The sequence below is a fragment of the Melospiza georgiana genome, unplaced genomic scaffold (genome assembly GCF_028018845.1).
Source record: "Melospiza georgiana isolate bMelGeo1 unplaced genomic scaffold, bMelGeo1.pri scaffold_29, whole genome shotgun sequence".
Lineage (NCBI taxonomy): Eukaryota > Metazoa > Chordata > Aves > Passeriformes > Passerellidae > Melospiza > Melospiza georgiana.
The window spans coordinates 4486856-4512438 of record NW_026652215.1 but is presented as its reverse complement, the minus strand read 5'-3'; the positions used below and the strand labels follow the sequence as shown (position 1 = coordinate 4512438).

The window sequence follows — 25583 nt, the reverse complement described above, 5'->3', positions numbered from 1 at the left end:
AGAAAGAAACTGCCTCTGACAATCAATTTTCACGTTCTAGATCACTTTCCAGGTGTCTGTGGAGATGTGTGAATAATTATCACACAACTCTCCATTTCCGGCTGCAGCTTCTGGAGATTCTTTCTCTGAATTCAGTCAGGGTTGCATTCCCCAACAAGTCTTGGTACCACATCCTGTTTTCCAAGGTTGGAACAGTCACAATGAAAACCTCACCAACAGCACAACTCCCCAGTCCACCAGGAAAAGAAAGGACAAGTTGTCCAGTTCTCTAAACCTTTGTCTTGCTTTGCTGCAAGAATCCTGCTGCACGGACAGTGCTGAAAGCCAAGAGAAGCTGCAGATGGGGACACAGCTTGTGACAGGAGCTTGACCTCATTTCCTAGGAAAGGTTCTTGAAAAGAGCAGACAGGACTGTGGAGAAGATTCCTGGAAAACTGAAACAGCTTTCCAGAAGTGCAATGAAAATGGAAAGAAACCATCTGAAATGTTTTCCTCTCTTTATTTCCATGTTCCCCTTTTCCATCTTGCACTACTTTCCCATCCACTTAATTCCAAATGGATCTCACCTCTAAGATCGATGACTTGGTGAGTTTTAGACACTCTAAAATACCATGACCTACACACAGTTTGCCTTCCCGTTTTTGTTGGAAAGCAATGCTGGAGTCATCAGTGCAGTGCTTGGGTCGGGCACGAATCCTGCAGGCAGGAATGTGCCCTGCCAGTGTGTGACCCTTAGCAGGGAAAATGCTCAGCAATCCTGCAGGCAGGGAATGTGCCCCGGCAGTGTGTGACCCTCAGCAGGGACAGTGCTCAGCAATCCTGCAGGCAGGGAATGTGCCCCGGCAGTGTGTGACCCTCAGCAGGGACAATGCTCAGCAATCTTGCAGTCAGGGAATGTGCCCTGGCAGTGTGTGACCCTCAGCAGGGACAATGCTCAGCAGCGTTGCTGTGCTCGGTCTCCATGGAACCATGCCAGGAGCAGCTGCTGAGCTCAGAAGCCATTGCAGCCCCCGCCCTGCCCCAGAGCCCCCTGGCAGGGTGGGCTCCTGCCCTGGCTCCGTGTGCCAGGAGCCGGCAGCGCTGGGTGCAGGGAGCCCAGGGAGGGCACAGAAACGCTGGGTGAGAAATGCTGGGGCACAGCAAGATGGGCGAGTGCAGCCGGCCAGGGCAGAGGAGCAGCATGCCCAGGGGGCACAGCCTGCAGGACAGATGGCCAAGGGGAGAAAACAACAAACTGCTCAGGAGGGTGGAGAACAAACTTCTAGTTGCAAACTTCAGAGAATGAGGTACTTGGGAAATCTTAAACAGCATTGAATTACAGTAAATCACTTGACAAAGCACTGACTTCGCAAACTCTAACCTGTCCAACTTGAAGTTATCCAGATTTCGAGAAGAGGAAGTCAGGAGAAGAGAGAGAGGGACAGAGAGATCCACAGTCAGTCTTGGATCTCAGCTGCTGTGAGCTCCAGGACCGTGGGACATGTGAGTGTCACACCCCTGTCACAGCCTGACCTGCTCTGGTCCCTCTCCCAGGTGGGGTTTTTGGGGTGACAGGGGCTTGGCAGCCACTTTGGGGCTGGGCCAGAGGCTGCAGTGGCTGGGGTGGGGCAGTGACCACCCCACCTCTGCAGAACTCTCCCTGCCCCCAAACACCCACTGGAGATGTCTGGGGCCATTCATCATTTCTCTGCTCTCCAGCACTGAGGCAATGGACTCTGGCTACAGCTCTGAGCTTGGCCCAAGGCAACCACCCCTGGCAATGGGGCTCCATGGAGCTGCTCTCAGGAAAGCCCCCAAAAGCTGAGGAGTGCCCCAAAACTGCCTCAGAAACATGAGATACCTAAAATCTCTTCAGGAATGTGGATTAATAAAAAACTCACTCAGTAATGGGCTCCCTCTCCCTTCATCATCCCCAAACTTTGGCTGTGTCATTGCAGACCCCAACCCACCTCCCCAATCCCAACCCTGACCCATCCCACCACTCCTGAACATAAACACCCCCTTCCCAAGCCATATTTCCCCCATTTCCCACCTCCCAAACCCCATCCCACCCATCCTGCCCCACCTAATGCCCATCTCAACCCTCCTAATTTGAAGCCCACTTTGCTCAATTCCCTTCCAACACCATTCCACACCAAAGAGTTGTGGAATCGAGGAATTTTGGGGTGGGATTGAGTAGTTTTAAGTGGCATTTAGGTGACAGATTGAACCCTCTTGTCTCTTTCAGTGCCAAGAAAGGGAAACAAGTACACCAAATACCCCCAAAACCCCCAAATTCTCCCAATTATCTCCCTGAATCCCAGATTCCCCTGAAACACAAGTAAAAAGTGAGCCTTTAGATGTCTTTGATGAATTTATTGATTTTTACCCCAATTTTCTCTGTTTTAAAGGGATGAAGATGAATGCAAAGAAAATTAGGGCCAAAACAAAAGAATAACCAGCCCAGTGTCTTCCCAACATGCATCACAGAGAATGTAGAGTGCAAGGTTTCTGACCAACGTGGGTCCTCCCATGGGGGATGAAGCTGGAGCAGTGCATGAAGCTCCTCCTGCAGTTGGGGCACTCACAGGGCTGCCCTTACCAGTGACTCCGTTGGTGTTGGGTAAAGAACGAGCGGTCTGAGAAGCTCTTCCCACACTGGGGACACTCGTAGGGGCTCTCCCCAGTGTGGATGTGCCGGTGCCTGATGAGGGTAAAGTTGTGCTTGAAGCCCTTCCCGCACTCAGGGCAGCGGAAGGGCCTCTCCTCTGTGTGAATCCGCTGGTGCTGGAGGAGATTGGAGCTGGTCTGAAACTTCTTCCCACACTGGGGACACTCGTAGGGCCTCTCCCCAGTGTGGATGCGTTGGTGGGTGACGAGGGCGGAGCTGCAGCTGAAGCCCTTCCCACACTCCCCACACTTGTAGGGCCATTCCCCTGTGTGGATTATCTGGTGGCGGATCAGGTGGGAGCTCCGCCTGAAGCTCTTCCCACACTCCAAGCACTTGTAGGGCTTCTCCCCATCATGAAGTTGCTCATGAGCCACCAGCTCCAAGCTCTGGCTGAAGCTCTGTCCACCTTCCTGGCTCAATGTGGTTCTTTCCTTCTCAGAGCAGCCTGGGCTGGGTTTGCAGCCCCTCCTCTTGTGGGATCTCTGGAACTTTTCCTCCCCATTGTAATTCTGCACTCTGGCACCACTAAAAACAGCCTCTTCCTCGAGGTTCTGGTGCAGGGATTTGTACTCCCTGGTCTCCATCCTCAGCTCCTTCTCTGGGGATGGAAGGACAAGGAGAGGATGGGATTTGCCTCCGTGCCAGAGGGAAGGGGAAGGAGATCCCCCCAGTGCATCCCTGGCAGGACGGCGTTGGCAGCAGGGTTGTCCTGCAGCTGGGGGCCATGCTGGGCTGGGAGATGGAGCAGGAGAAAGGGGGAAAGGGGCACTGACTTCCTCCTCACCTGCCTGGGTATCCTGGGGCATCTTCCTCTTCCTCGCAGCCTTCTCCTCCATCAGGTGAAGGTTTGGGAATGGGAAATCCTGGTTTGGGGTAAAACAAGGTGTGAATCCTTGGATTGGGAATTCCTCCCAACCAAATCCATCTCCAGAAGTTATCTGGTGCCCATAAAAATTTCCAAAAATCAAGAGTGAATTAAAAAAAGCCACCAGGAGCATCCCATTTCCAGTCTCATCCCTCTGGGGTTCTGGTGGTCCCCCATCTCAGGGCTGCTGGGGATCCCATGGATCCTGGGGATCCCTCTCTCCAGGGTCCTGCTTAGGGATGCTGGGGGATTTCAGGGTCCCCCACTCCAGCCTCCCCCCAGTCCAGTCACTTGGGGGTCCTCTCTCTTCCCGCAACCCTGTCCTGGATTAGGGCAAATTTGGGAGAAAACCTCCAAAGGGGTTTTCTCTAAAAAGCAAATTCAAGCAGCCACTCCCCCAACCAGATCGGGAAAAGACTTCCTCGGAGAAAAGGGGAAAAAACCTCTTTATTTAACAGGCAAAGCATTCATCAGCACAAAAAATGAACAACATTAAACAATAAAACCTCTTGCCGCTACAAAAGAGATGACAATCTCAGAAAGTCCTTCTGTGGGCTGTAGCTCTGCTCACTCAGTCTCTAATCAGTCTCATGTCAGTCCTTCCACTGCTGGAAATGCTGCGGCCCAGGCTCAGCCTGGTGGGCCACAGGTGGGAGCTGCCAGCGGTGTTCTGGGTGTTCAGTCCAGAGCAGGTTTAAACAGCTCCAAAGAAAAAGAAAAACCATACTCCAGGGAACTTCTCTGCCTCAGAGAGTTAAAAACTAACGAAAAGCAAAGGAGAGCTCTGTCCTGCTGTCTGTCAGCAGACAACTGATACCTTAGGTTTTAAGTTTTTCTGTTCTGTTTTGGTGTGCAGCTTTTAGCTTTATATTAAGTGTTACTGGGATCTTTTCACAGAATGTTGAAGACAAAACAATCATCTTCTAGCTGGAGACTCAAGGACAATCTCTTCAAACTTCAGGCCCAAAGCATAAACAACATGAGGAGTGCGGGCAAGCAAGCAAGGAGGATTAAACTTCATAATTTGAAGCTATTAATTGGACAGTTAACTCCTATATGCAAATAGACTAAAACTCATAAAAATGTGAGATCTCATGACCAAGCCCTCTTTTGCTCCCATCTTGGAGCCATCCAGGAAGAGCCACAGCTGTGCCTCCGGTACTGCCAGGGTGTGGCCTTTGAAAGCATTTCAGTAAAAATCCACTTTATTCCTATCAGCTCCATCTGGCCACTGTTCCAGCTCCTTAAGGCATCACAACAGTCCAGGAGCAGGAATGTGGAGGAGTGAGTGCAGTGTATGAAAACAAACTACTGCTTCTCCCTTCTCCCCTGCGCTCTCAGAATCAAACTTAAAGGTGCAGAACTCATTTCTGGGCTAAACAGACTGATGGGGTACGAGCATCATGAAGTCACCCCAGGACACCCCTCTCAGGGTCAGGGGGTCCCGTCCCCGCCTCATCTCCGGGCTGCCGGGGGTCCCCCAGCTCCGGTATCGCCCCTTCCCCTCTCCCCGCCCCGGGGGTCCCCCGTTCCACAGCCCCGGCTCTCACGGGGATCCCCAAAACCAATGTCCCGCCCCGTCGGTACCGGGCCATCCCCACGTGGACCCCTGGAACCCTCCCGAGGGGCGATCGCGGCTTCTCTGCCCCCGAAAAAGCTCCTCTTAGGGAGCCCGGAGGTATCCGGGGCTCGAGTCCGGGATCTGCCGGCTCCGAACACTCTCCAAAAAATCCTCCCTGAGACCCCTGGCTGGAGCCGGGGCGAGCTCGGCCTCCGCCCTCACCTGCGGCTCGGGGCTGGGGGCGATGCTCCCGGGGCAGGGGGTGCTGCAGGCTCGGCGTGCGGGCGCTGCGAGCGCCGCGATTCTCCCGCTCCCGCTCCTCCTCTCCCTCCTCTTCCTCCCGCAGTTCCTCCGCTGCCAGCCCGGACCCCCCTTTCCCACCGCTCTGCCCCGCGGCCCCGCAGCACCGGCTGCTGGCTGGGGGAGCCCCCGATCGGCCCCAGGGCTGGGCAGGGGCTCGGGGACCCCCCCGGGGCGGATCCGTCCCCCGGCCCGAGCCCCAAATTCCGCTCCGGGGCCGCCGGGCTCTGCGGGCCCGCCTGGCAACCGGTGAGTCATCGGAGAGAAAAGCTCTGGTTGGCTGGAAATTGGTTAGCGCCTCTTCTGATTGGCTGGAATTTTGAAAGGCGCTGCGCCCTGCAGGTGTCCCCGAGATCTGCGGAGTCCGGGTTGGGGCTTTTCCCTCTTCCTTTCGCTCTGAGAACATTTCTGATTTCTTTCTCTCCCTCGCTCCTTTCCATTTCTTGTTCAGTACAATCCGAGTTCGAGCCGATCGACAGGTTGCGTTCTCACGGTGTCATTTGCACCTTCACTCAGGCGTGAGAACGTCGGAGAGCCCCCCAGCCCCGAGCACCCTCAGCGGTGAGAGGGACACAGAGCCCCTGGTCCCCAGCCCTGCACAGGCATTGCCTGAGGCCAGAGGGATGAAGACCCCCCGAGCATCCCCCAGAGGGAGGGGACAGAGACTGCCCCGAGCATCCCCTGGGCTGAGAGGGACAGAGACTGCCCCGAGCACCCCTGGTACAAGGTGAGAGGGAGGGAGACCCCCCAGGCATTCCCTGGGGTGAGAATGATGGAGACCCTCTGGGGAATGGCCTGGGGTGAAAAGGACAAACGCCTGGGGAATGGCCTGGGGTGACAGGGACAGGGACCCTCCCCAGCCCCTTCCAAGCATCCCCCAGGGTGAGAGGCACAGAGCGTCCCCTGGGCACCGGACAAAATAAACTTTGCAGAAATCAAACTTAACTCTGCATAAAATACTTCAATGAATATTTGCTTTTCCCACAAGTCACGTAATGAAAACGCAAACAAATCCCAAAATTTTATAAACTGACAATAGAAGCTGTTTTGTGGCAAATCTAAATTCTATTGGTCCTGCACAGCTCCAGCTCAGCTGCTGGCAGGTTCCAATAAAAGAAAAGTGGAAATTAGGCCCAATACAGAATATGAAAAGGAAGGGGAAGCTCTGTGTAGCTGTCGCAAAGGTGACAGGGACAAAGAGAAAAATTATTCTAACATTTGACAAAGTCGCCCAGCCTGTGAAAAAGCGTGACAGGGACCGAGACCTCCCCTGGAGGGGGCAAAGTGTGACATTGTCCCCTCTGTGTGTGGCCTTCCCAGGGTGGGGGTTTTACACCTGAGCCAGTTTGGGTAAGGGGGGTGGTGTTCACCCACCCAAGCAGGGATTACCCCACTGTTTCAGGTTGCAATGCAAGATGTAACCAAATGCATGTTTTCAATCACCATCTTCATCAACTGCTATAAACAGGTGGGGTAGTGTTCTTTATGGCTTCCATGACTCAGCCCTGATAATGCTCTCCAGGGGAGATACGTTCTGCTAATGGGCCATTGAGTGCCACTGCAGGACTGATAAAATTCCATCATACCATTGTGGGATGCTCCGCCCAGGGGGAGGATCCAAGCATTCCTACATGGATATAGGCTGAGGCTTTCAACATCAGGAGCAGCTCGCCTACTGGATTCCCAGAGGACAAGAGCTCTATAGCCACCATTGGACCTTCAGAGGAGGACCAGACCCTTCTACAGGATCACTCCTTCGACAGAATCACGTTGATCACTCCAACAGGACTGCAGCCACCATTTAATAAGACTGCTTCCACCACCCTGCCCAGCAGGGTGTCAGGTTATATCCTGACTCTGTCAGTTTAAGGCAGTGTTTCTGTATCATTGCCTTGATCCTTATTTTGTTATTGAATTGGAATTCGTGCCCGACCCAAGCGCTGCACTTGTGGCTCCAGCATTGCTTTCCAACAAAAACAGGGGAAGGCAAACCTCGTGCAGCTCATGGTATTTTAGAGTGTCTAAAACTCGCTAAGTCATTGATCTTAGAGGTGAGATGCATTTAGAACTCATGGCATGGAGAAGTAGTGCAAGATGGAAAAGGGGGAAACAGAAATAAACTGAGGAAAACATTTCAGATGATTTCTTTCTATTTTCATTTCACTTCTGGAAAGCTGTTTCAGTTTTCCAGGAATCTTCTCCATAGTCCTGTCTGCCCTTTTCAAAAACATTTCCTGGAGAATGAGGTCGAGCTCCTGTCACAAGATGTGCCACCAACTGCGGCTTCTCTTGGCTTTCCACACTGTGCCTGCAGCAGGACTATTGCAGCAAAGCAGGACAAAGGTTTGGAGAACTTGACAACTTGTCCTTTCTTTTCCTGGTGGACTGGGGAGTTGTGCTATGGGTAAGGTTTTCATTGTTCCTGTTCCAGGCTAAGAAAACAGGAGGTGGTACAAAGAATTGTTAGGGAATACAAGCCTGGCTGAATGCAGAGAAAGAATCTGCAGAGCCTGCAGCCACAAGTGGAGAGTGTTGTGATGATCATTCCAACCTGTCACTGGACATCTTGAAAATTATCTGGAATGTGAAAATGCTCTGACAGCGGGAGTTTGTTTCTGAATTCAGTGTGGATGATTCCACATCTGGTGCCTTGGTGCATAAATCAAGAGCACAATCAGTTCATGATAAGCACCAGAACAAGATGGACCTGTCAGAACAGCCAACTGAAACAATCTGAAAAGGAGAAATGCAGAGAATGACTTGGTGAATTTTGCCTGGAAGAAAGGGGAATTTTTTCTAATAATTATTAATACATTTTGGCTTTTGGTTTTCTTAGCAAGGCCATTTGCATCCCAGATTCGCCATGAAGTGAGAAGCCTGAGCTTGTGGAAGTGCCTGAAAGATGCCCTGTTCCTCTGCAGGGACATTCAGGCTTGAACAGGAGCCGGAGCCCTCTCTGGGGCAGCCTCCTCCGAGCTGGAAATTGTGCCATGCTGGGAGAGGAGGAGGAGGGGGAGAAGGCTGGCGCTGTGTGGCAGGAGCAGGAGGTTTAGGCTGCAGGACATTCCATCTGCGCCGCTGCCCCACAATGGGCGGCCGTGCCCGGGGCTCTGGGCCTGGCCCCATGTGCGCTGAGCTGCCTGGGCTGGGCTCAGGTTCCCGCTGGGACTGGGCAGAGCCTGGGCTCAAACTGGGGGCAGCAGCAGTGCAAAACACCTCTGGGCATCTCCGCTTCCTGCTGCTGGGAAGGAGAAATGAAGCGAGTTGAGAAGTTCTGATTTCTGTTTCTCCTGATGGATTTTTAAATTTAATTCCACATTATGGAGGCAAATTCTGTGACAGCCTCTGTCAGTTTATTCTATTTCAACAACGCCAGCAACAGGGCTGTGTTTGAGTTCTGCAAATGTGGCCTGTGTGGCTTTAATTCCCCTCATCTTAGTGTTCAGGGGCTGGTGGGCATTCCAGTATCTGATGATCTTTATGCCTGTGACAAAAATACTGACTTCACTGTCATGAAAGCACCGTGGGTAGAACCAACTGAAAGAGGCACTTGCATTTTTATGGATAAAGTTCAAGTGGCAAGCAGAAGAGTGGCAAGAGCAGCCAGGATCTCCAATTCCCAAGGCAAAGGCACCAGCAGCCTCCTGCTGTCACCTCAGGGTGAGTAAAAGAGTGTTGAAAACAGCACTGGAACCCGATCCTTTCTTCCTCTGAGGCCTGGCTCGGGGCAGCACAGTCGGGCCCTGAGCAGTCAGGGTTGTGTGTGGGTGCTGGTTGCTCTGCTCCAGAATTGAGCTGGAAAAAGCCCTTGGGAGCCGAGGCAGGAGCAGGCGGGAAGGGGCCGGCGCTGCTGCTGCTCCTGGCCGGGAGCCCCGGCTGGGCCGGGCCGGCGCCCCCTGCGCTGCCATTGCTGCTGCTGCTGCCAGAGCCGGGCGGGACTCGGGGACAGGGAACGGACACGGGGGAACAGCAAAGGCCTGGCGGCTGTAGGGATGGTGGTGCTGGGGCCGGGGCCAGCACAGAGCTTCAGCCCGCAGTTAACCCTGAGGGAAACGCCGGGGAAAGGCTCCATTTCAGCCTTTCTGCACTTGTGGCTGTGAAGGGACTGAAATGAAAGCAGAACAAGTAGGGCCCAACCTGTTCTCCTGCCTTGGTTGGAGCCCCAAGCCTGAGGCTGAGAGGGGCTGTGAGGGGCTGTGAGGGGCCATCAGTCACGAGGTGTCATGAAGGGCCTTGAGAGGCCATGAGGGGAAATGGGGAACTCGGAGAGGCCTGAAGGCCCTGTGAGGGGCTGTGGGAGCCCAGGCCCCTCATGGAACCAAGGGTTCATCATGTCCCAACAGGGCCTTGTGTAACCAAATGGACCATGGTGACACTATGGAGCCTCATGGTATCACAGGTCCATTGTTACACAGCAGCCACAGCAGGAATGCAGAACCAAGGAGATCATTGTGACACTGCACAACTGTGCAAACCTGTGAGCCTACCAGGGAAAAGCCAGCAGAAATGCCCTGGAGAGACACACTGTAGGCTCTGGGCATTCCTCACAACTCAGGGCGAGGAAAGAGGCTTCCCCATGGTGCTCTGCAGCACTATGTTAATTTGTCCCAGTTCTGTACTCTCCCTTGGCCTTCTCTACCCCTTTAACTCTAATATGTTCATGTTCTGGTGAGTTCTCCCTTCCCTATTTTCCCACTGGTGTGTAACCCTACCCATCCACACTGGCATTTACTATTGGTCCCTTCCATGTGTACCGCCCCTGAGCCCTCAGAGCATTGGATCCCCGGTGCTCTACTCTGCACCCTCTTTCCCTGTATTTGTACCCTGGACTCTCCTTTGTTTTTGTCTTTGGCCCCTGGACACTTTCAGCATTTCTCTGTGTGTGTGTGTCTGTGTGTATGTGTGTCTGTGTGTGTGTCTGTCTGTGTCTATGTGCTGGTGCTCTCGTGGTTCCTACCCATTGGCACAAGAAACTCTGGGGGAAGGTTGTGTGCAGACCACCTCAGACTGTAACAAAAACTTCCTTTTTTCATTTACTTTGTGGTGGGAATGAACCATTCTGTCTAATAATGATCAGAAAAAATCAGAGCTGTATTTATATAAATTTATCTGGTATTCAATCTTTAACCCTGGGGGGAAAATTGCATTAAAGTTCAATTCCACGTGTCTAATCTTTAACACCTTTGACAAAGTCTGGAGATGGGATTGGATGCAACTGCTCCCAGTCTCCTCTCTTAGAAGGAATTTTAGAAGTCTAGGGGCCCTGCAGGGGTTTGAGGATCCATGGTGCCTGCAGTATGTAATTTCTCCATCTCATGTCTCAGCAGGAGTTTCTCCAAAAAAGAAATAAAGGTTTTGCCTGAAGCTCCCACTGTGCCCGTAACAGCAACCCCTGTGAGTTTCTGGGACACCCCAGCTCTTTGGCAGCCTGGAGACTCCTGGGATGTCACCGTGGAGCCCCCGTGAGCGCCTGTGACAGATCAGTGCCTTTGCATCACAAGGTCCCCTGGGATGTCACCATGGAATGGCTGTGACTGCCTCTGACCACAGGGCTCTTTACCATCCCAAGAAAGCCCAGGGAGGTCTCCATGGAGCCCCTGTCTGTGCCTGTGACATTCCAGCTCTGGAAGAGCCTGGAGACTCTTGGAAAGTCCCCACGGAACCCCTCTGAGTGCCTGTGACAAATGTGATCCTTAGCAGGCAACCATCACCAGGACCCTGTTGTTATGGTCAGTTTCCATGGCAACCATCCCCAGCCCCCTGTTGCTATGATCAGTTTCCGTGGCAACCATCCCCAGCCCCCTGTTGCTATGGTCAGTCCCTTGGCAGCTCCATGGAGACCCCATGCCAGGGGTGGTTGCCATGGACACCAGCTCAGGCCTGCAGCCATAGCCCGTTGCCATGGCAACCATTGGCAGCCCCATCCCCAGGCTCATGGGATCCCAGAACCACAGAATTGGCTGAGCTGGGAGGGACCCATCAGGATCCTCCAGTCCAACTGCTGGCCCTGCACAGGACACCCCAACAATGCCAGCCTGGGCCTGGCAGCGCTGTCCAAACGCTGCTGGAGCTCAGAGAGCCCTGGAGCTGGGACCCTTCCCTGGGGAGCCTGGGCAGGGCCCCAGCAGCCTCTGGGCAAAAACCTTTTCCTGACATCCAACCTGAGCCTGCCCCGACTCAGCTGCAGCCGTTCCCTCCACTCCTGTCCCTGGGCACCAGAGGGAAGAGGTTCCCACAGCCCCAGCCAGGGACCCGCTCCCAAGGCTGTTGCCATGGCCACCAGGGCTGGGACCAGCTGGGATGCTCGGTTTCCAGGGGCCAGGGTTCAGGAATGGGATTCCCCAATTTCCTGCTCTTGCTAAAACCACGCTGCCCTCACTGCCCTCCCACCTCCCATGGAAACCACAAAGGCAAAGATCCCGGTCTGGGATAAGAACAATTTTTTGGGAACAACAATTATATAAGGAACGAATGGAACAGAAACAATATTGATAACAGAGTGTATAAATAAAACTGTTTACAGGGAAAACTAAAACACAACTTACTGGGTCTGCCTTGCCACGTATTTCCTTCTGCCTGGAAAGCACACCCTTCTCCTCAGGGACAGAGGGAGAGAGAGAGAGAGTGTCCCTTTCCTGTCCCTGGCAATGACCTGAGGTGGGAGTGAATGTAATGACACAGTCATTGCCAGACCCTCATGTTCTTCCATCCCACATCATGTCATTGGCAGAGGCAGGAAAAGGGACAGGTGTCTTCCTAGCATGGATCCGAAGGAAAAATGGATCACCAGAGCTCTTCCCAACATGGATCCTCCAACTATGGATGAAGTTGGGGCAGTGCACAAAAGTCCTCCTGCATTGGGGCATTGGCAGAGCTTCCCTTCCAGGTGCCTCCGTTGGTGTCTGGTTAAGACAGAGATCTGGGTGAAGCTTTTCCCACACTGGGGACACTCGTAGGGCCTCTCCCTCTCCCCAGTGTGGATGCGCCGGTGCCTGATGAGGGTGAAGTTGTGCTTGAAGCCCTTCCCGCACTCAGGGCAGCGCAAGGGCCTCTCATCCGTGTGAATCCGCTTGTGCCGGAGAAGACTGGAGCTGCTCTGAAACCTCTTCTGACACTGGGGACACTCGTAGGGCCCCTTCCCAGTGTGGATGCGTTGATGTATGACAAGGGCAGAGCTGGAGCTGAAGCCCTTCCCACATTCCCCACACTCATAAGGCCAATCCCCAGCGTGGATCCTCTGGTGGCTGATCAGGGTGCTGCTCTGCCTGAAGCTCTTCCCACACTCGAAGCACTTGTGGAGCTTGTGCCCATCATGAAGCTGCCCCTGGACTACCAGCTCCAAGTTCTGGCTGAAGCTCTGTCCACCTTCCTGGCTCAGGGTGGGTCTTTCCTCCTCAGAGAACCCTGAGTTGGGTTTGGAGCACCTCCTCCTCATGGGGGATCTCCAGGGCTTTTCCTCCCCATTGGATTCTTTTCCCATGGAGCCACTCAAACCGGCCTCTTCCATGTAGTTCTGCTGTGGGGATTTGTCGTCCCTGATCTTGATCCTCAGCTCCTTCTCTGGTAGAGGAAGGACAAGGACAGGATGGGATTTCCCTCCGTGCCAGAGGGAAGGGGAAGGAGATCCCCACAGTGCATCCCCGGCAGGATGGCATTGGCAGGAGGGATGTCCTGCATAGAGGGGATTTTCTGGGCTGGGAGATGGAGCAGGAGAGAGGGGGAAAGGGGCACTGACTTCCTCCTCACCTGCCTGGGTATCCTGGGGCATCTTCCTCTTCCTCGCAGCCTTCTCCTCCATCAGGTGAAGGTTTGGGAATGGGAAATCCTGGTTTGGGGTAAAACAAGGTGTGAATCCTTGGATTGGGAATTCCTCCCAACCAAATCCATCTCCAGAAGTTATCTGGTGCCCATAAAAATTTCCAAAAATCAAGAGTGAATTAAAAAAAGCCACCAGGAGCATCCCATTTCCAGTCTCATCCCTCTGGGGTTCTGGTGGTCCCCTGTCTCAGGGCTGCTGGGGATCCCATGGGTCCTGGGGATCCCTCTCTCCAGGGTCCTGCTTAGGGATGCTGGGGGATTTCAGGGTCCCCCACTCCAGCCTCCCCCTAGTCCAGTCACTTGGGGGTCCTCTCTCTTCCCGCAACCCTGTCCTGGATTAGGGCAAATTTGGGAGAAAACCTCCAAAGGGGTTTTCTCTAAAAAGCAAATTCAAGCAGCCACTCCCCCAACCAGATCGGGAAAAGACTTCCTCGGAGAAAAGGGGAAAAAACCTCTTTATTTAACAGGCAAAGCATTCATCAGCACAAAAAATGAACAACATTAAACAATAAAACCTCTTGCTGCTACAAAAGAGATGACAATCTCAGAAAGTCCTTCTGTGGGCTGTAGCTCAGCTCACTCAGTCTCTAATCAGTCTCATGTCAGTCCTTCCACTGCTGGAAATGCTGCGGCCCAGGCTCAGCCTGGTGGGCCACAGGTGGGAGCTGCCAGCGGTGTTCTGGGTGTTCAGTCCAGAGCAGGTTTAAACAGCTCCAAAGAAAAAGAAAAACCATACTCCAGGGAACTTCTCTGCCTCAGAGAGTTAAAACTAACGAAAAGCAAAGGAGAGCTCTGTCCTGCTGTCTGTCAGCAGACAACTGATACCTTAGGTTTTAAGTTTTTCTGTTCTGTTTTGGTGTGCAGCTTTTAGCTTTATATTAAGTGTTACTGGGATCTTTTCACAGGGTGGTGAAGACAAAACAATCATCTTCTAGCTGGAGACTCAAGGACAATCTCTTCAAACTTCAGGCCCAAAGCATAAACAACATGAAAAGAGGAGGGCGGGCAAGCAAGCAAGGAGGATTAAACTTCATAATTTGAAGCTATTAATTGGGCAGTTAACTCCTATATGCAAATAGACTAAAACTCATAAAAATGTGAGATCTCATGACCAAGCCCTCTTTTGCTCCCATCTTGGAGCCATCCAGGAAGAGCCACAGCTGTGCCTCCGGTACTGCCAGGGTGTGGCCTTTGAAATCATTTCAGTAAAAATCCACTTTATTCCTATCAGCTCCATCTGGCCACTGTTCCAGCTCCTTAAGGCATCACAACAGTCCAGGAGCAGGAATGTGGAGGAGTGAGTGCAGTGTATGAAAACAAACCACTGCTTCTCCCTTCTCCCCTGCGCTCTCAGAATCAAACTTAAAGGTGCAGAACTCATTTCTGGGCTAAACAGACTGATGGGGTACGAGCATCATGAAGTCACCCCAGAACACCCCTCTCAGGGTCAGGGGGTCCCGTCCCCGCCTCATCTCCGGGCTGCCGGGGGTCCCCCAGCTCCGGTATCGCCTCTCCCCGCCCCGGGCGTCCCCCGTTCCACAGCCCCGGCTCTCACGGGAATCCCCAAAACCAATGTCCCGCCCCGTCGGTACCGGGCCATCCCCACGTGGACCCCTGGAACCCTCCCGAGGGGCGATCGCGGCTTCTCTGCCCCCGAAAAAGCTCCTCTTAGGGAGCCCGGAGGTATCCGGGGCTCGAGTCCGGGATCTGCCGGCTCCGAACACTCTCCAAAAAATCCTCCCTGAGACCCCTGGCTGGAGCCGGGGCGAGCTCGGCCTCCGCCCTCCCCTGCGGCTCGGGGCTGGGGGCGATGCTCCCGGGGCAGGGGGTGCTGCAGGCTCGGCGTGCGGGCGCTGCGAGCGCCGCCATTCTCCCGCTCCCGCTCCTCCTCTCCCTCCTCTCCCTCCTCTTCCTCCCGCAGTTCCTCCGCTGCCAGCCCGGACCCCCCTTTCCCACCGCTCTGCCCCGCGGCCCCGCAGCACCGGCTGCTGGCTGGGGGAGCCCCCGATCGGCCCCAGGGCTGGGCAGGGGCTCGGGGACCCCCCCGGGGCGGATCCGTCCCCCGGCCCGAGCCCCAAATTCCGCTCCGGGGCCGCCGGGCTCTGCGGGCCCGCCTGGCAACCGGTGAGTCATCGGCGAGAAATGCTCTGGTTGGCTGGAAATTGGTTAGCGCCTCTTCTGATTGGCTGGAATTTTGAAAGGCGCTGCGCCCTGCGGGTGTCCCCGAGATCTGCGGAGTCCGGGTTGGGGCTTTTCCCTCTTCCTTTCGCTCTGAGAACATTTCTGATTTCTTTCTCTCCCTCGCTCCTTTCCATTTCTTGTTCAGTACAATCCGAGTTCGAGCAGATCGACAGGTTGCGTTCTCACGGTGTCATTTGCACCTTCACTCAGGCGTGAGAACGTCGGAGAGCCCCCCAGCCCCGAGCACCCTCAGCGGTGAGAGGGACACAGAGCCCCTGGTCCCCAGCCCTGCACAGGCATTGCCTGAGGCCAGAGGGATGAAGACCCCCCGAGCATCCCCCAGAGGGAGGGGACAGAGACTGCCCCGAGCATCCCCTGGGCTGAGAGGGACAGAGACTGCCCCGAGCACCCCTGGTACAAGGTGAGAGGGAGGGAGACCCCCCAGGCATTCCCTGGGGTGAGAATGATGGAGACCCTCTGGGGAATGGCCTGGGGTGAAAAGGACAAACGCCTGGGGAATGGCCTGGGGTGACAGGGACAGGGACCCTCCCCAGCCCCTTCCAAGCATCCCCCAGGGTGAGAGGCACAGAGCGTCCCCTGGGCACCGGACAAAATAAACTTTGCAGAAATCAAACTTAACTCTGCATAAAATACTTCAATGAATATTTGCTTTTCCCACAAGTCACGTAATGAAAACGCAAACAAATCCCAAAATTTTATAAACTGACAATAGAAGCTGTTTTGTGGCAAATCTAAATTCTATTGGTCCTGCACAGCTCCAGCTCAGCTGCTGGCAGGTTCCAATAAAAGAAAAGTGGAAATTAGGCCCAATACAGAATATGAAAAGGAAGGGGAAGCTCTGTGTAGCTGTCGCAAAGGTGACAGGGACAAAGAGAAAAATTATTCTAACATTTGGCAAAGTCGCCCAGCCTGTGAAAAAGCGTGACAGGGACCGAGACCTCCCCTGGAGGGGGCAAAGTGTGGCATTGTCCCCTGTGTGTGTGGCCTTCCCAGGGTGGGGGTTTTACACCTGAGCCAGTTTGGGTAAGGGGGGTGGTGTTCACCCACCCAAGCAGGGATTACCCCACTGTTTCAGGTTGCAATGCAAGATGTAACCAAATGCATGTTTTCAATCACCATCTTCATCAACTGCTATAAACAGGTGGGGTAGTGTTCTTTATGGCTTCCATGACTCATCCCTGATAATGCTCTCCAGGTGAGATACGTTCTGCTAATGGGCCATTGAGTGCCACTGCAGGACTGATAAAATTCCATCATACCATTGTGGGATGCTCCGCCCAGGGGGAGGATCCAAGCATTCCTACATGGATATAGGCTGAGGCTTTCAACATCAGGAGCAGCTCGCCTACTGGATTCCCAGAGGACAAGAGCTCTATAGCCACCATTGGACCTTCAGAGGAGGACCAGACCCTTCTACAGGATCACTCCTTCGACAGAATCACGTTGATCACTCCAACAGGACTGCAGCCACCATTTAATAAGACTGCTTCCACCACCCTGCCCAGCAGGGTGTCAGGTTATATCCTGACTCTGTCAGTTTAAGGCAGTGTTTCTGTATCATTGCCTTGATCCTTATTTTGTTATTGAATTGGAATTCGTGCCCGACCCAAGCGCTGCACTTGTGGCTCCAGCATTGCTTTCCAACAAAAACAGGGGAAGGCAAACCTCGTGCAGCTCATGGTATTTTAGAGTGTCTAAAACTCGCTAAGTCATTGATCTTAGAGTTGAGATGCATTTAGAACTCATGGCATGGAGAAGTAGTGCAAGATGGAAAAGGGGAAAACAGAAATAAACTGAGGAAAACATTTCAGATGATTTCTTTCTATTTTCATTTCACTTCTGGAAAGCTGTTTCAGTTTTCCAGGAATCTTCTCCATAGTCCTGTCTGCCCTTTTCAAAAACATTTCCTGGAGAATGAGGTCGAGCTCCTGTCACAAGATGTGCCACCAACTGTGGCTTCTCTTGGCTTTCCACACTGTGCCTGCAGCAGGACTATTGCAGCAAAGCAGGACAAAGGTTTGGAGAACTTGACAACTTGTCCTTTCTTTTCCTGGTGGACTGGGGAGTTGTGCTATGGGTAAGGTTTTCATTGTTCCTGTTCCAGGCTAAGAAAACAGGAGGTGGTACAAAGAATTGTTAGGGAATACAAGCCTGGCTGAATGCAGAGAAAGAATCTGCAGAGCCTGCAGCCACAAGTGGAGAGTGTTGTGATGATCATTCCAACCTGTCACTGGACATCTTGAAAATTACCTGGAATGTGAAAATGCTCTGACAGAGGGAGTTTGTTTCTGAATTCAGTGTGGATGATTCCACATCTGGTGCCTTGGTGCATAAATCAAGAGCACAATCAGTTCATGATAAGCACCAGAACAAGATGGACCTGTCAGAACAGCCAACTGAAACAATCTGAAAAGGAGAAATGCAGAGAATGACTTGGTGAATTTTGCCTGGAAGAAAGGGGAATTTTTTCTAATAATTATTAATACATTTTGGCTTTTGGTTTTCTTAGCAAGGCCATTTGCATCCCAGATTCGCCATGAAGTGAGAAGCCTGAGCTTGTGGAAGTGCCTGAAAGATGCCCTGTTCCTCTGCAGGGACATTCAGGCTGGAACAGGAGCCGGAGCCCTCTCTGGGGCAGCCTCCTCCGAGCTGGAAATTGTGCCATGCTGGGAGAGGAGGAGGAGGGGAAGAAGGCTGGCGCTGTGTGGCAGGAGCAGGAGGTTTAGGCTGCAGGACATTCCATCTGCGCCACTGCCCCGCAATGGGCGGCCGTGCCCGGGGCTCTGGGCCTGGCCCCGTGTGCGCTGAGCTCCCTGGGCTGGGCTCAGGTTCCCGCTGGGACTGGGCAGAGCCTGGGCTCAAACTGGGGGCAGCAGCAGTGCAAAACACCTCTGGGCATCTCCGCTTCCTGCTGCTGGGAAGGAGAAATGAAGCGAGTTGAGAAGTTCTGATTTCTGTTTCTCCTGATGGATTTTTAAATTTAATTCCACATTATGGAGGCAAATTCTGTGACAGCCTCTGTCAGTTTATTCTATTTCAACAACGCCAGCAACCGGGCTGTGTTTGAGTTCTGCAAATGTGGCCTGTGTGGCTTTAATTCCCTTCATCTTAGTGTTCAGGGGCTGGTGGGCATTCCAGTATCTGATGATCTTTATGCCTGTGACAAAAATACTGACTTCACTGTCATGAAAGCACCGTGGGTAGAACCAACTGAAAGAGGCACTTGCATTTTTATGGATAAAGTTCAAGTGGCAAGCAGAAGAGGGCCAAGAGCAGCCATGATCCCAAATTCCCAAGGCAAAGGCACCAGCAGCCTCCTCCTGTCACCTCATGGTGAGTCAAAGAGCGCTGAAAACAGTGCTGGAACCCGATCCTTTCTTCCTCTGAGGGCTGGCTCAGGGCAGCACAGGCGGGCCCTTAGCAGTCAGGGCTGTGTGTGGGTGCTGGCTGCTCTGCTCCAGAATTGAGCTGGAAAAAGCCCTCGGGAGCCGAGGCAGGAGCAGGCGGGAAGGGGCCGGCGCTGCTGCTGCTCCTGGCCGGGAGCCCCGGCTGGGCCGGGCCGGCGCCCCCTGCGCTGCGGCTGCTGCTGCTGCCAGAGCCGGGCGGGACTCGGGGACAGGGACCGGACACGGGGGGACAGCAAAGGCCTGGCGGCTGCAGGGATGGTGGTGCTGGGGCCGGGGCCAGCACAGAGCTTCAGCCCGCAGTTAACCCTGAGGGAAACACCGGGGAAAGGCTCCATTTCAGCCTTTCTGCACTTGTGGCTGTGAAGGGACTGAAATGAAAGCAGAACAAGTAGGGCCCAACCTGTTCTCCTGCCTTGGGTGGAGCCCCAAGCCTGAGGCTGAGAGGGGCTGTGAGGGGCTGTGAGGGGCCATCAGTCACGAGGTGTCATGAAGGGCCTTGAGAGGCCATGAGGGGCAATGGGGAACTCGGAGATGTCTTAAGGCCCTGTGAGGGGCTGTGGGAGCCCAGGCCCCTCATGGAACCAAGGGTCCATCATGTCCCAACAGGGCCTTGTGTAACCAAATGGACCATGGTGACACTATGGAGCCTCATGGTATCACAGGTCCATTGTTACACAGCAGCCACAGCAGGAATGCAGAACCAAGGAGATCATTGTGACACTGCACAACTGTGCAAACCTGTGAGCCTACCAGGGAAAAGCCAGCAGAAATGCCCTGGAGAGACACACTGTAGGCTCTGGGCATTCCTCACAACTCAGGGCGAGGAAAGAGGCTTCCCCATGGTGCTCTGCAGCACTATGTTAATTTGTCCCAGTTCTGTACTCTCCCTTGGCCTTCTCTACCCCTTTAACTCTTATATGTTCATGTTCTGGTGAGTTCTCCCCCTGTTTTCCCACCATCCACACTGGCATTTACTATTGGTCCCTTCCATGTGTACCGCCCCTGAACCCTCAGAGCATTGGATCCCCAGTGCTCTACTCTGCACCCTCTTTCCCTGTATTTGTACCCTGGACTCTCCTTTGTTTTTGTCTTTGGCCCCTGGACACATTCAGCATTTCTCTGTGTGTGTGTGTGTGTGTGTGTGTGTCTGTGTGTGTGTCTGTGTGTCTGTGTGTTTGTGTGTGTGTGTGTGTGTGTGTGTTTGTCTGTGTCTGTGTCTATGTGCTGGTGCTCTCGTGGTTCCTACCCATTGGCACAAGAAATTCTGGGGGAAGATTGTGTGCAGACCACCTCAGACTGTAACAAAAACTCCCTTTTTTCATTTACTTTGTGGTGGGAATGAACCATTCTGTCTAATAATGACAAGAAAAAATCAGAGCTGTATTTATATAAATTTATCTGGTATTCAATCTTTAACCCTGGGGGGAAAATTGCATTAAAGTTCAATTCCACGTGTCTAATCTTTAACACCTTTGACAAAGTCTGGAGGTGGGATTGGATGCAACTGCTCCCAGTCTCCTCTCTTAGAAGGAATTTTAGAAGTCTAGGGGCCCTGCAGGGGTTTGAGGATCCATGGTGCCTGCAGTATGTAATTTCTCCATCTCATGTCTCAGCAGGAGTTTCTCCAAAAAGAAAATAAAGGTTTTGCCTGAAGCTCCCACTGTGCCCATGACAGGAACCCCTGTGAGTTTCTGGGACACCCCAGCTCTTTGGCAGCCTGGAGACTCCTGGGATGTCACTGTGGAGCCCCCGTGAGTGCCTGTGACAGATCGATGCCTTTGCATCACAAGGTCCCCTGGGATGTCACCATGGAATGGCTGTGACTGCCTCTGACCACAAGGCTCTTTACCATCCCAAGAAAGCCCAGGGAGGTCTCCATGGAGCCCCTGTCTGTGCCTGTGACATTCCAGCTCTGGAAGAGCCTGGAGACTCTTGGAAAGTCCCCACGGAACCCCTCTGAGTGCCTGTGACAAATGTGATCCTTAGCAGGCAACCATCACCAGGACCCTGTTGTTATGGTCAGTTTCGATGGCAACCATCCCCAGCCCCCTGTTGCTATGATCAGTTTCCATGGCAACCATCCTCAGCCCCCTGTTGCTATGATCAGTTTCCGTGGCAACCATCCCCAGCCCCCTGTTGCTATGGTCAGTCCCTTGGCAGCTCCATGGAGACCCCCTGCCAAGGGTGGTTGCCATGGACATCAGCTCAGGCCTGCAGCCATAGCCCGTTGCCATGGCAACCATTGGCAGCCCCATCCCCAGGCTCATGGGATCCCAGAACCACAGAATTGGCTGAGCTGGGAGGGACCCATCAGGATCCTCCAGTCCAACTGCTGACCCTGCACAGGACACCCCAACAATGCCAGCCTGGGCCTGGCAGCGCTGTCCAAACGCTGCTGCAGCTCAGAGAGCCCTGGAGCTGGGACCCTTCCCTGGGGAGCCTGGGCAGGGCCCCAGCAGCCTCTGGGCAAAAACCTTTTCCTGACATCCAACCGGAGCCTGCCCTGACTCAGCTGCAGCCGTTCCCTCCACTCCTGTCCCTGGGCACCAGAGGGAAGAGGTTCCCACAGCCCCAACCAGGGACCCGCTCCCAAGGCTGTTGCCATGGCCACCAGGGCTGGCACCAGCTGGGATGCTCGGTTTCCAGGGGCCAGGGTTCAGGAATGGGATTCCCCAATTTCCTGCTCTTGCTAAAACCGCGCTGCCCTCACTGCCCTCCCACCTCCCATGGAAACCACAAAGGCAAAGATCCCGGTCTGGGATAAGAACAATTTTTTGGGAACAACAATGATATAAGGAACGAATGGAACAGAAACAATATTGATAACAGAGTGTATAAATAAAACTGTTTACAGGGAAAACTAAAACACAACTTACTGGGTCTGCCTTGCCACGTATTTCCTCCTGCCTGGAAAGCACACCCTTCTCCTCAGGGACAGAGAGAGAGAGAGAGAGAGAGAGTGTCCCTTTCCTGTCCCTGGCAATGACGTGAGGTGGGAGTGAATGTAATGACACAGTCATGGCAAGACCCTCATGTTCTTCCATCCCACATCATGTCATTGGCAGAGGCAGGAAAAGGGACAGGTGTCTTCCTAGCATGGATCCGAAGGAAAAATGGATCACCAGGGCTCTTCCCAACATGGATCCTCCAACTATTGATGAAGTTGGGGCAGTGCACAAAAGTCCTCCTGCATTGGAGCATTGGCAGAGCTTCCCTTCCAGGTGCCTCCGTTGGTGTCTGGTTAAGACAGAAATCTGGGTGAAGCTTTTCCCACACTGGGGACACTCGTAGGGCCTCTCCCTCTCCCCAGTGTGGATGCGCCGGTGCCTGATGAGGGTGAAGTTGTGCTTGAAGCCCTTCCCGCACTCAGGGCAGTGCAAGGGCCTCTCATCCGTGTGAATCCACTTGTGCCGGAGAAGACTGGAACTGCTCTGAAACCTCTTCTGACACTGGGGACACTCGTAGGGCCCCTTCTCAGTGTGGATGCGTTGATGTATGACAAGGGCAGAGCTGGAGCTGAAGCCCTTCCCACATTCCCCACACTCATAAGGCCAATCCCCAGCGTGGATCCTCTGGCTGATCAGAGTGCTGCTCTGCCTGAAGCTCTTCCCACACTCGAAGCACTTGTGGAGCTTGTGCCCATCATGAAGCTGCCCCTGGACTACCAGCTCCGAATTCTGGCTGAAGCTCTGTCCACCTTCCTGGCTCAGGGTGGGTCTTTCCTCCTCAGAGAACCCTGGGTTGGGTTTGGAGCACCTCCTCCTCATGGGGGATCTCCAGGGCTTTTCCTCCCCATTGGATTCTTTTCCCATGGAGCCGCTCAAACCGGTCTCTTCCATGTAGTTCTGCTGTGGGGATTTGTCGTCCCTGATCTTGATCCTCAGCTCCTTCTCTGGTAGAGGAAGGACAAGGACAGGATGGGATTTCCCTCCGTGCCAGAGGGAAGGGGAAGGAGATCCCCACAGTGCATTCCCAGCAGGATGGCGTTGGCAGCGGGGTTGTCCTGCATAGAGGGGATTTTCTGGGCTGGGAGATGGAGCAGGAGAGAGGGGGAAAGGGGCACTGACTTCCTCCTCACCTGCCTGGGTGTCCTGGGGCATCCTCATCTTCCTTGAGGTGTCTTCCGCCATCTGGCCGAGTTTTAGGAATGGGATATTCCTAAAACAAGGGAGGAAAACAAGGGATGAGCACAATGAGCTTTGTACTGATTTAAAGGCAAACCTTAGGAAGAATCTAAGCCAGAATTCAAATTCAGTAACAAAATAAGGATCAAGGCAATGATACAGAAACACTGCCTTAAACTGACAGAGTCAGGATATAACCTGACACCCTGTTGTTCAGGGTGGTGGCAGCAGTCCCAGTAAATGGTTGTGCAGTCCTGTTGGAGAGATGAACACGATTCTGTCGAAGCAGTGATCCTGTAGAAGGGTCTGGTCTTCCTATGGAGGTCCAGTGGTGGTTAGGGAGTTCTTGTCCTCTGGCAATCCAGTAGGAAAGCTGCTCCTGGTGTAGCAAATCGTCAGCTTATATCCAGGTAGGAATGCTTGGATCCTCCCCCTGGGTGGAGCATCCCACAATGGGAGGATGGAATTTTATCAGTCCTGCAGTGACACTCAATGGCCCATTCACAGAAGATATCTCCCCTGGAGGGCGTTATCAGGGCTGAGTCATGGAAGAGATAAAGAACACTGCCCCACCTGTTTATAACAGTTGCTGAAGGTGGGGATTGAAAACATGCATTTGGTTACATCTTGCATGGCAACCTGAAGCAGTGGGGTAATCCCTGCTCAGGGGGTGAACACCACCCCCCTTACCCAAACTGGCTCAGCTGTAAAACCCCCACCCCAAAAAGGCCACACACACAGGGGACAATGACACACTTGGCCCCCTCCAGGGGAGGTCTGTTTCACAGGCTGGGGGACTTTGCCAAATGTTAGAATAATTTTTCTCTTTGTCCCTGTCACCTTTGTGACAGCTACGCATAGCTTCCCCTTCCTTTTCATAATCCGTATTGGGCCTATTTTCCACTTTTCTTTTTTTAGAATGTGCCAGCAGCTGAGCTGGAGCTGTACAAGACCAAAGGAATTTGGATTTGCCACAAAATAGCTTCTATTATAAGCTTATAAAATTTTGGGATTTATTTGCCTTTCCATCACAAGTGACTTGTGGGAAAAATAAATTCAAGGCATTTTATCTACGGTCAATTTTGATTTCTGACAAGAAAAAACATTACTTTGTCTGGTGCCCAGGCGATGCTTGTGAAGCCTCTGTTCCTCTTGCCCTGGGAGATGCTTGGGGGGGTTTTTCCCTGTCCCTGTCACCCCAGGCCATTCCCCAGGGGGTCTCCATCATTCTCACCCCAGAGAATGCCTGGAGGGTCTCCCTCCCTCTCACCCCTGTGCCAGGGGGTACTCAGGGCAGTCTCTGTCCCTCTCAGCCCAGAGGATGCTCGGGGGTCTCTGTCCCCTCACCCTGGGGGATGCTCGGGGGGTCTCCATCCCTCTGGCCTCAGGCAATGCCTGTGCAGGGCTGGGGACCAGGGGCTCTGTGTCCCTCTCTCCGCTGAGGGTGCTCGGGGCTGGGGGGGCTCTCCGACCTTCTCACACCTGGGGAGGCCTGGGGGGTCTCTGTCCCTCTCAGCCCTGCTGTGACCCCACCCAAACATCATCGGGCTCAGAGGGACAGAGACACCCCCAAACCCCCAGAAGGGCTGAACCTGGGATTTGGTTTGGGGCTGAGGATTTAGGAAGGGGCTGGAATTGGGGCTGGGATTGGAGTTGGGGTTGAGATTTGGATTAGTGCTGGGATTGGGGTTAAGGCTAGACATGGGATTGGCTTTAGGGCTGGGGTTGGGGTTGGGTCTTGGGATAGATGAGTCTGAAACTGGGATGAGAATAAATACAGAACTGTGAGTGTGTCTAAATGTGGAGTGAGACTGAGACCAGGATCAGGGTTTGGGATTGAGCTCACCCAGAGCCCAATGATGTTTGGGTGGGGTCACACCAGGGCTGAAAGGGACAGAGACCCCCCCGGCCTCCCCAGGTGTGAGAAGGTCGGAGAGCCCCCCCAGCCCCAAGCACTCTCAGCGGTGAGAGGGACACAGAGCCCCTGGTCCCCAGCCCTGCACAGGCATTGCCTGAGGCCAGAGGGATGGAGACCCCTTGAGCATCCCCCAGGGTGAGGGGACAGAGACCCCCGAGCATCCCCTGGGCTGAGAGGGACAGAGACTGCCCTGAGTACCCCCTGGCACAGGGGTGAGAGGGAGGGAGACCCTCCAGGCATTCTCTGGGGTGAGAATGATGGAGACCCCCTGGGGAATGGCCTGGGGTGACAGGGACAGGGACAACCCCCCCAAACCCCTGCCAAATATCCCCCATGGCGAGAGGCACAGGGACCCCTCGAGCATACCCTGGGCACTGGACAAAATAATTTGGCAGAAATCAAACTTGACTCTGCATAAATCACTTTGATGAATATTTGATTTTCCCACAAGTCAGATGTGATGAAAATGCAAACAAATCCCAAACATTAATAAACTGACAGTACAAACCATTTTGTGGCAATTCCAAGTTCCACTGGTTCCTGCACAGCTCCAGCTCAGCTGCTAGCACATTCTGATAAAAGTGTAAATTCAGCCCAATACAGATATCATTAAAAGGAAAGTAAACTCTGTAACTGTCACAAAGGTGAACAGGGATGAAGAGAAAAATGATTCTCACATTTCGCAAAGCACTCAAGCCTGGGAATTCAGGAGTTATTTGGGAATTTAGCTACTTGAGC

At 53.5% G+C, this 25583-nt stretch overlaps 1 protein-coding gene across 1 annotated transcript; it reads right to left on the bottom strand.

Annotated features, from left to right (window-relative positions):
- Positions 1 to 2577: 2577 nt before the first annotated feature.
- Positions 2578 to 22933, bottom strand: LOC131096388 (zinc finger protein 271-like). Its single transcript, XM_058044727.1, has 5 exons — positions 22882 to 22933; positions 22630 to 22695; positions 22052 to 22500; positions 12316 to 12694; positions 2578 to 3056 (listed from the first exon to the last, which is right to left on the bottom strand). Exons 1-5 carry the CDS (start codon positions 22931 to 22933, stop codon positions 2578 to 2580), a joined length of 1425 nt encoding a protein of 474 aa, XP_057900710.1.
- Positions 22934 to 25583: the final 2650 nt, after the last annotated feature.

Excerpts from the sequence above, each read along its gene's own strand:
- LOC131096388 (XM_058044727.1), bottom strand. The coding sequence starts at position 22,933 with ATGGCGGAAGACACCTCAAGGAAGATGAGGATGCCCCAGGACACCCAG. Across the intron at positions 22,696-22,881 it reads GCCCCAGGACACCCAGGCAG|AGAAGGAGCTGAGGATCAAG; the intron begins GTGAGGAGGAAG and ends TTCCTCTACCAG. Across the intron at positions 22,501-22,629 it reads GAACTACATGGAAGAGACCG|GTGGACAGAGCTTCAGCCAG; the intron begins GTTTGAGCGGCT and ends TGAGCCAGGAAG.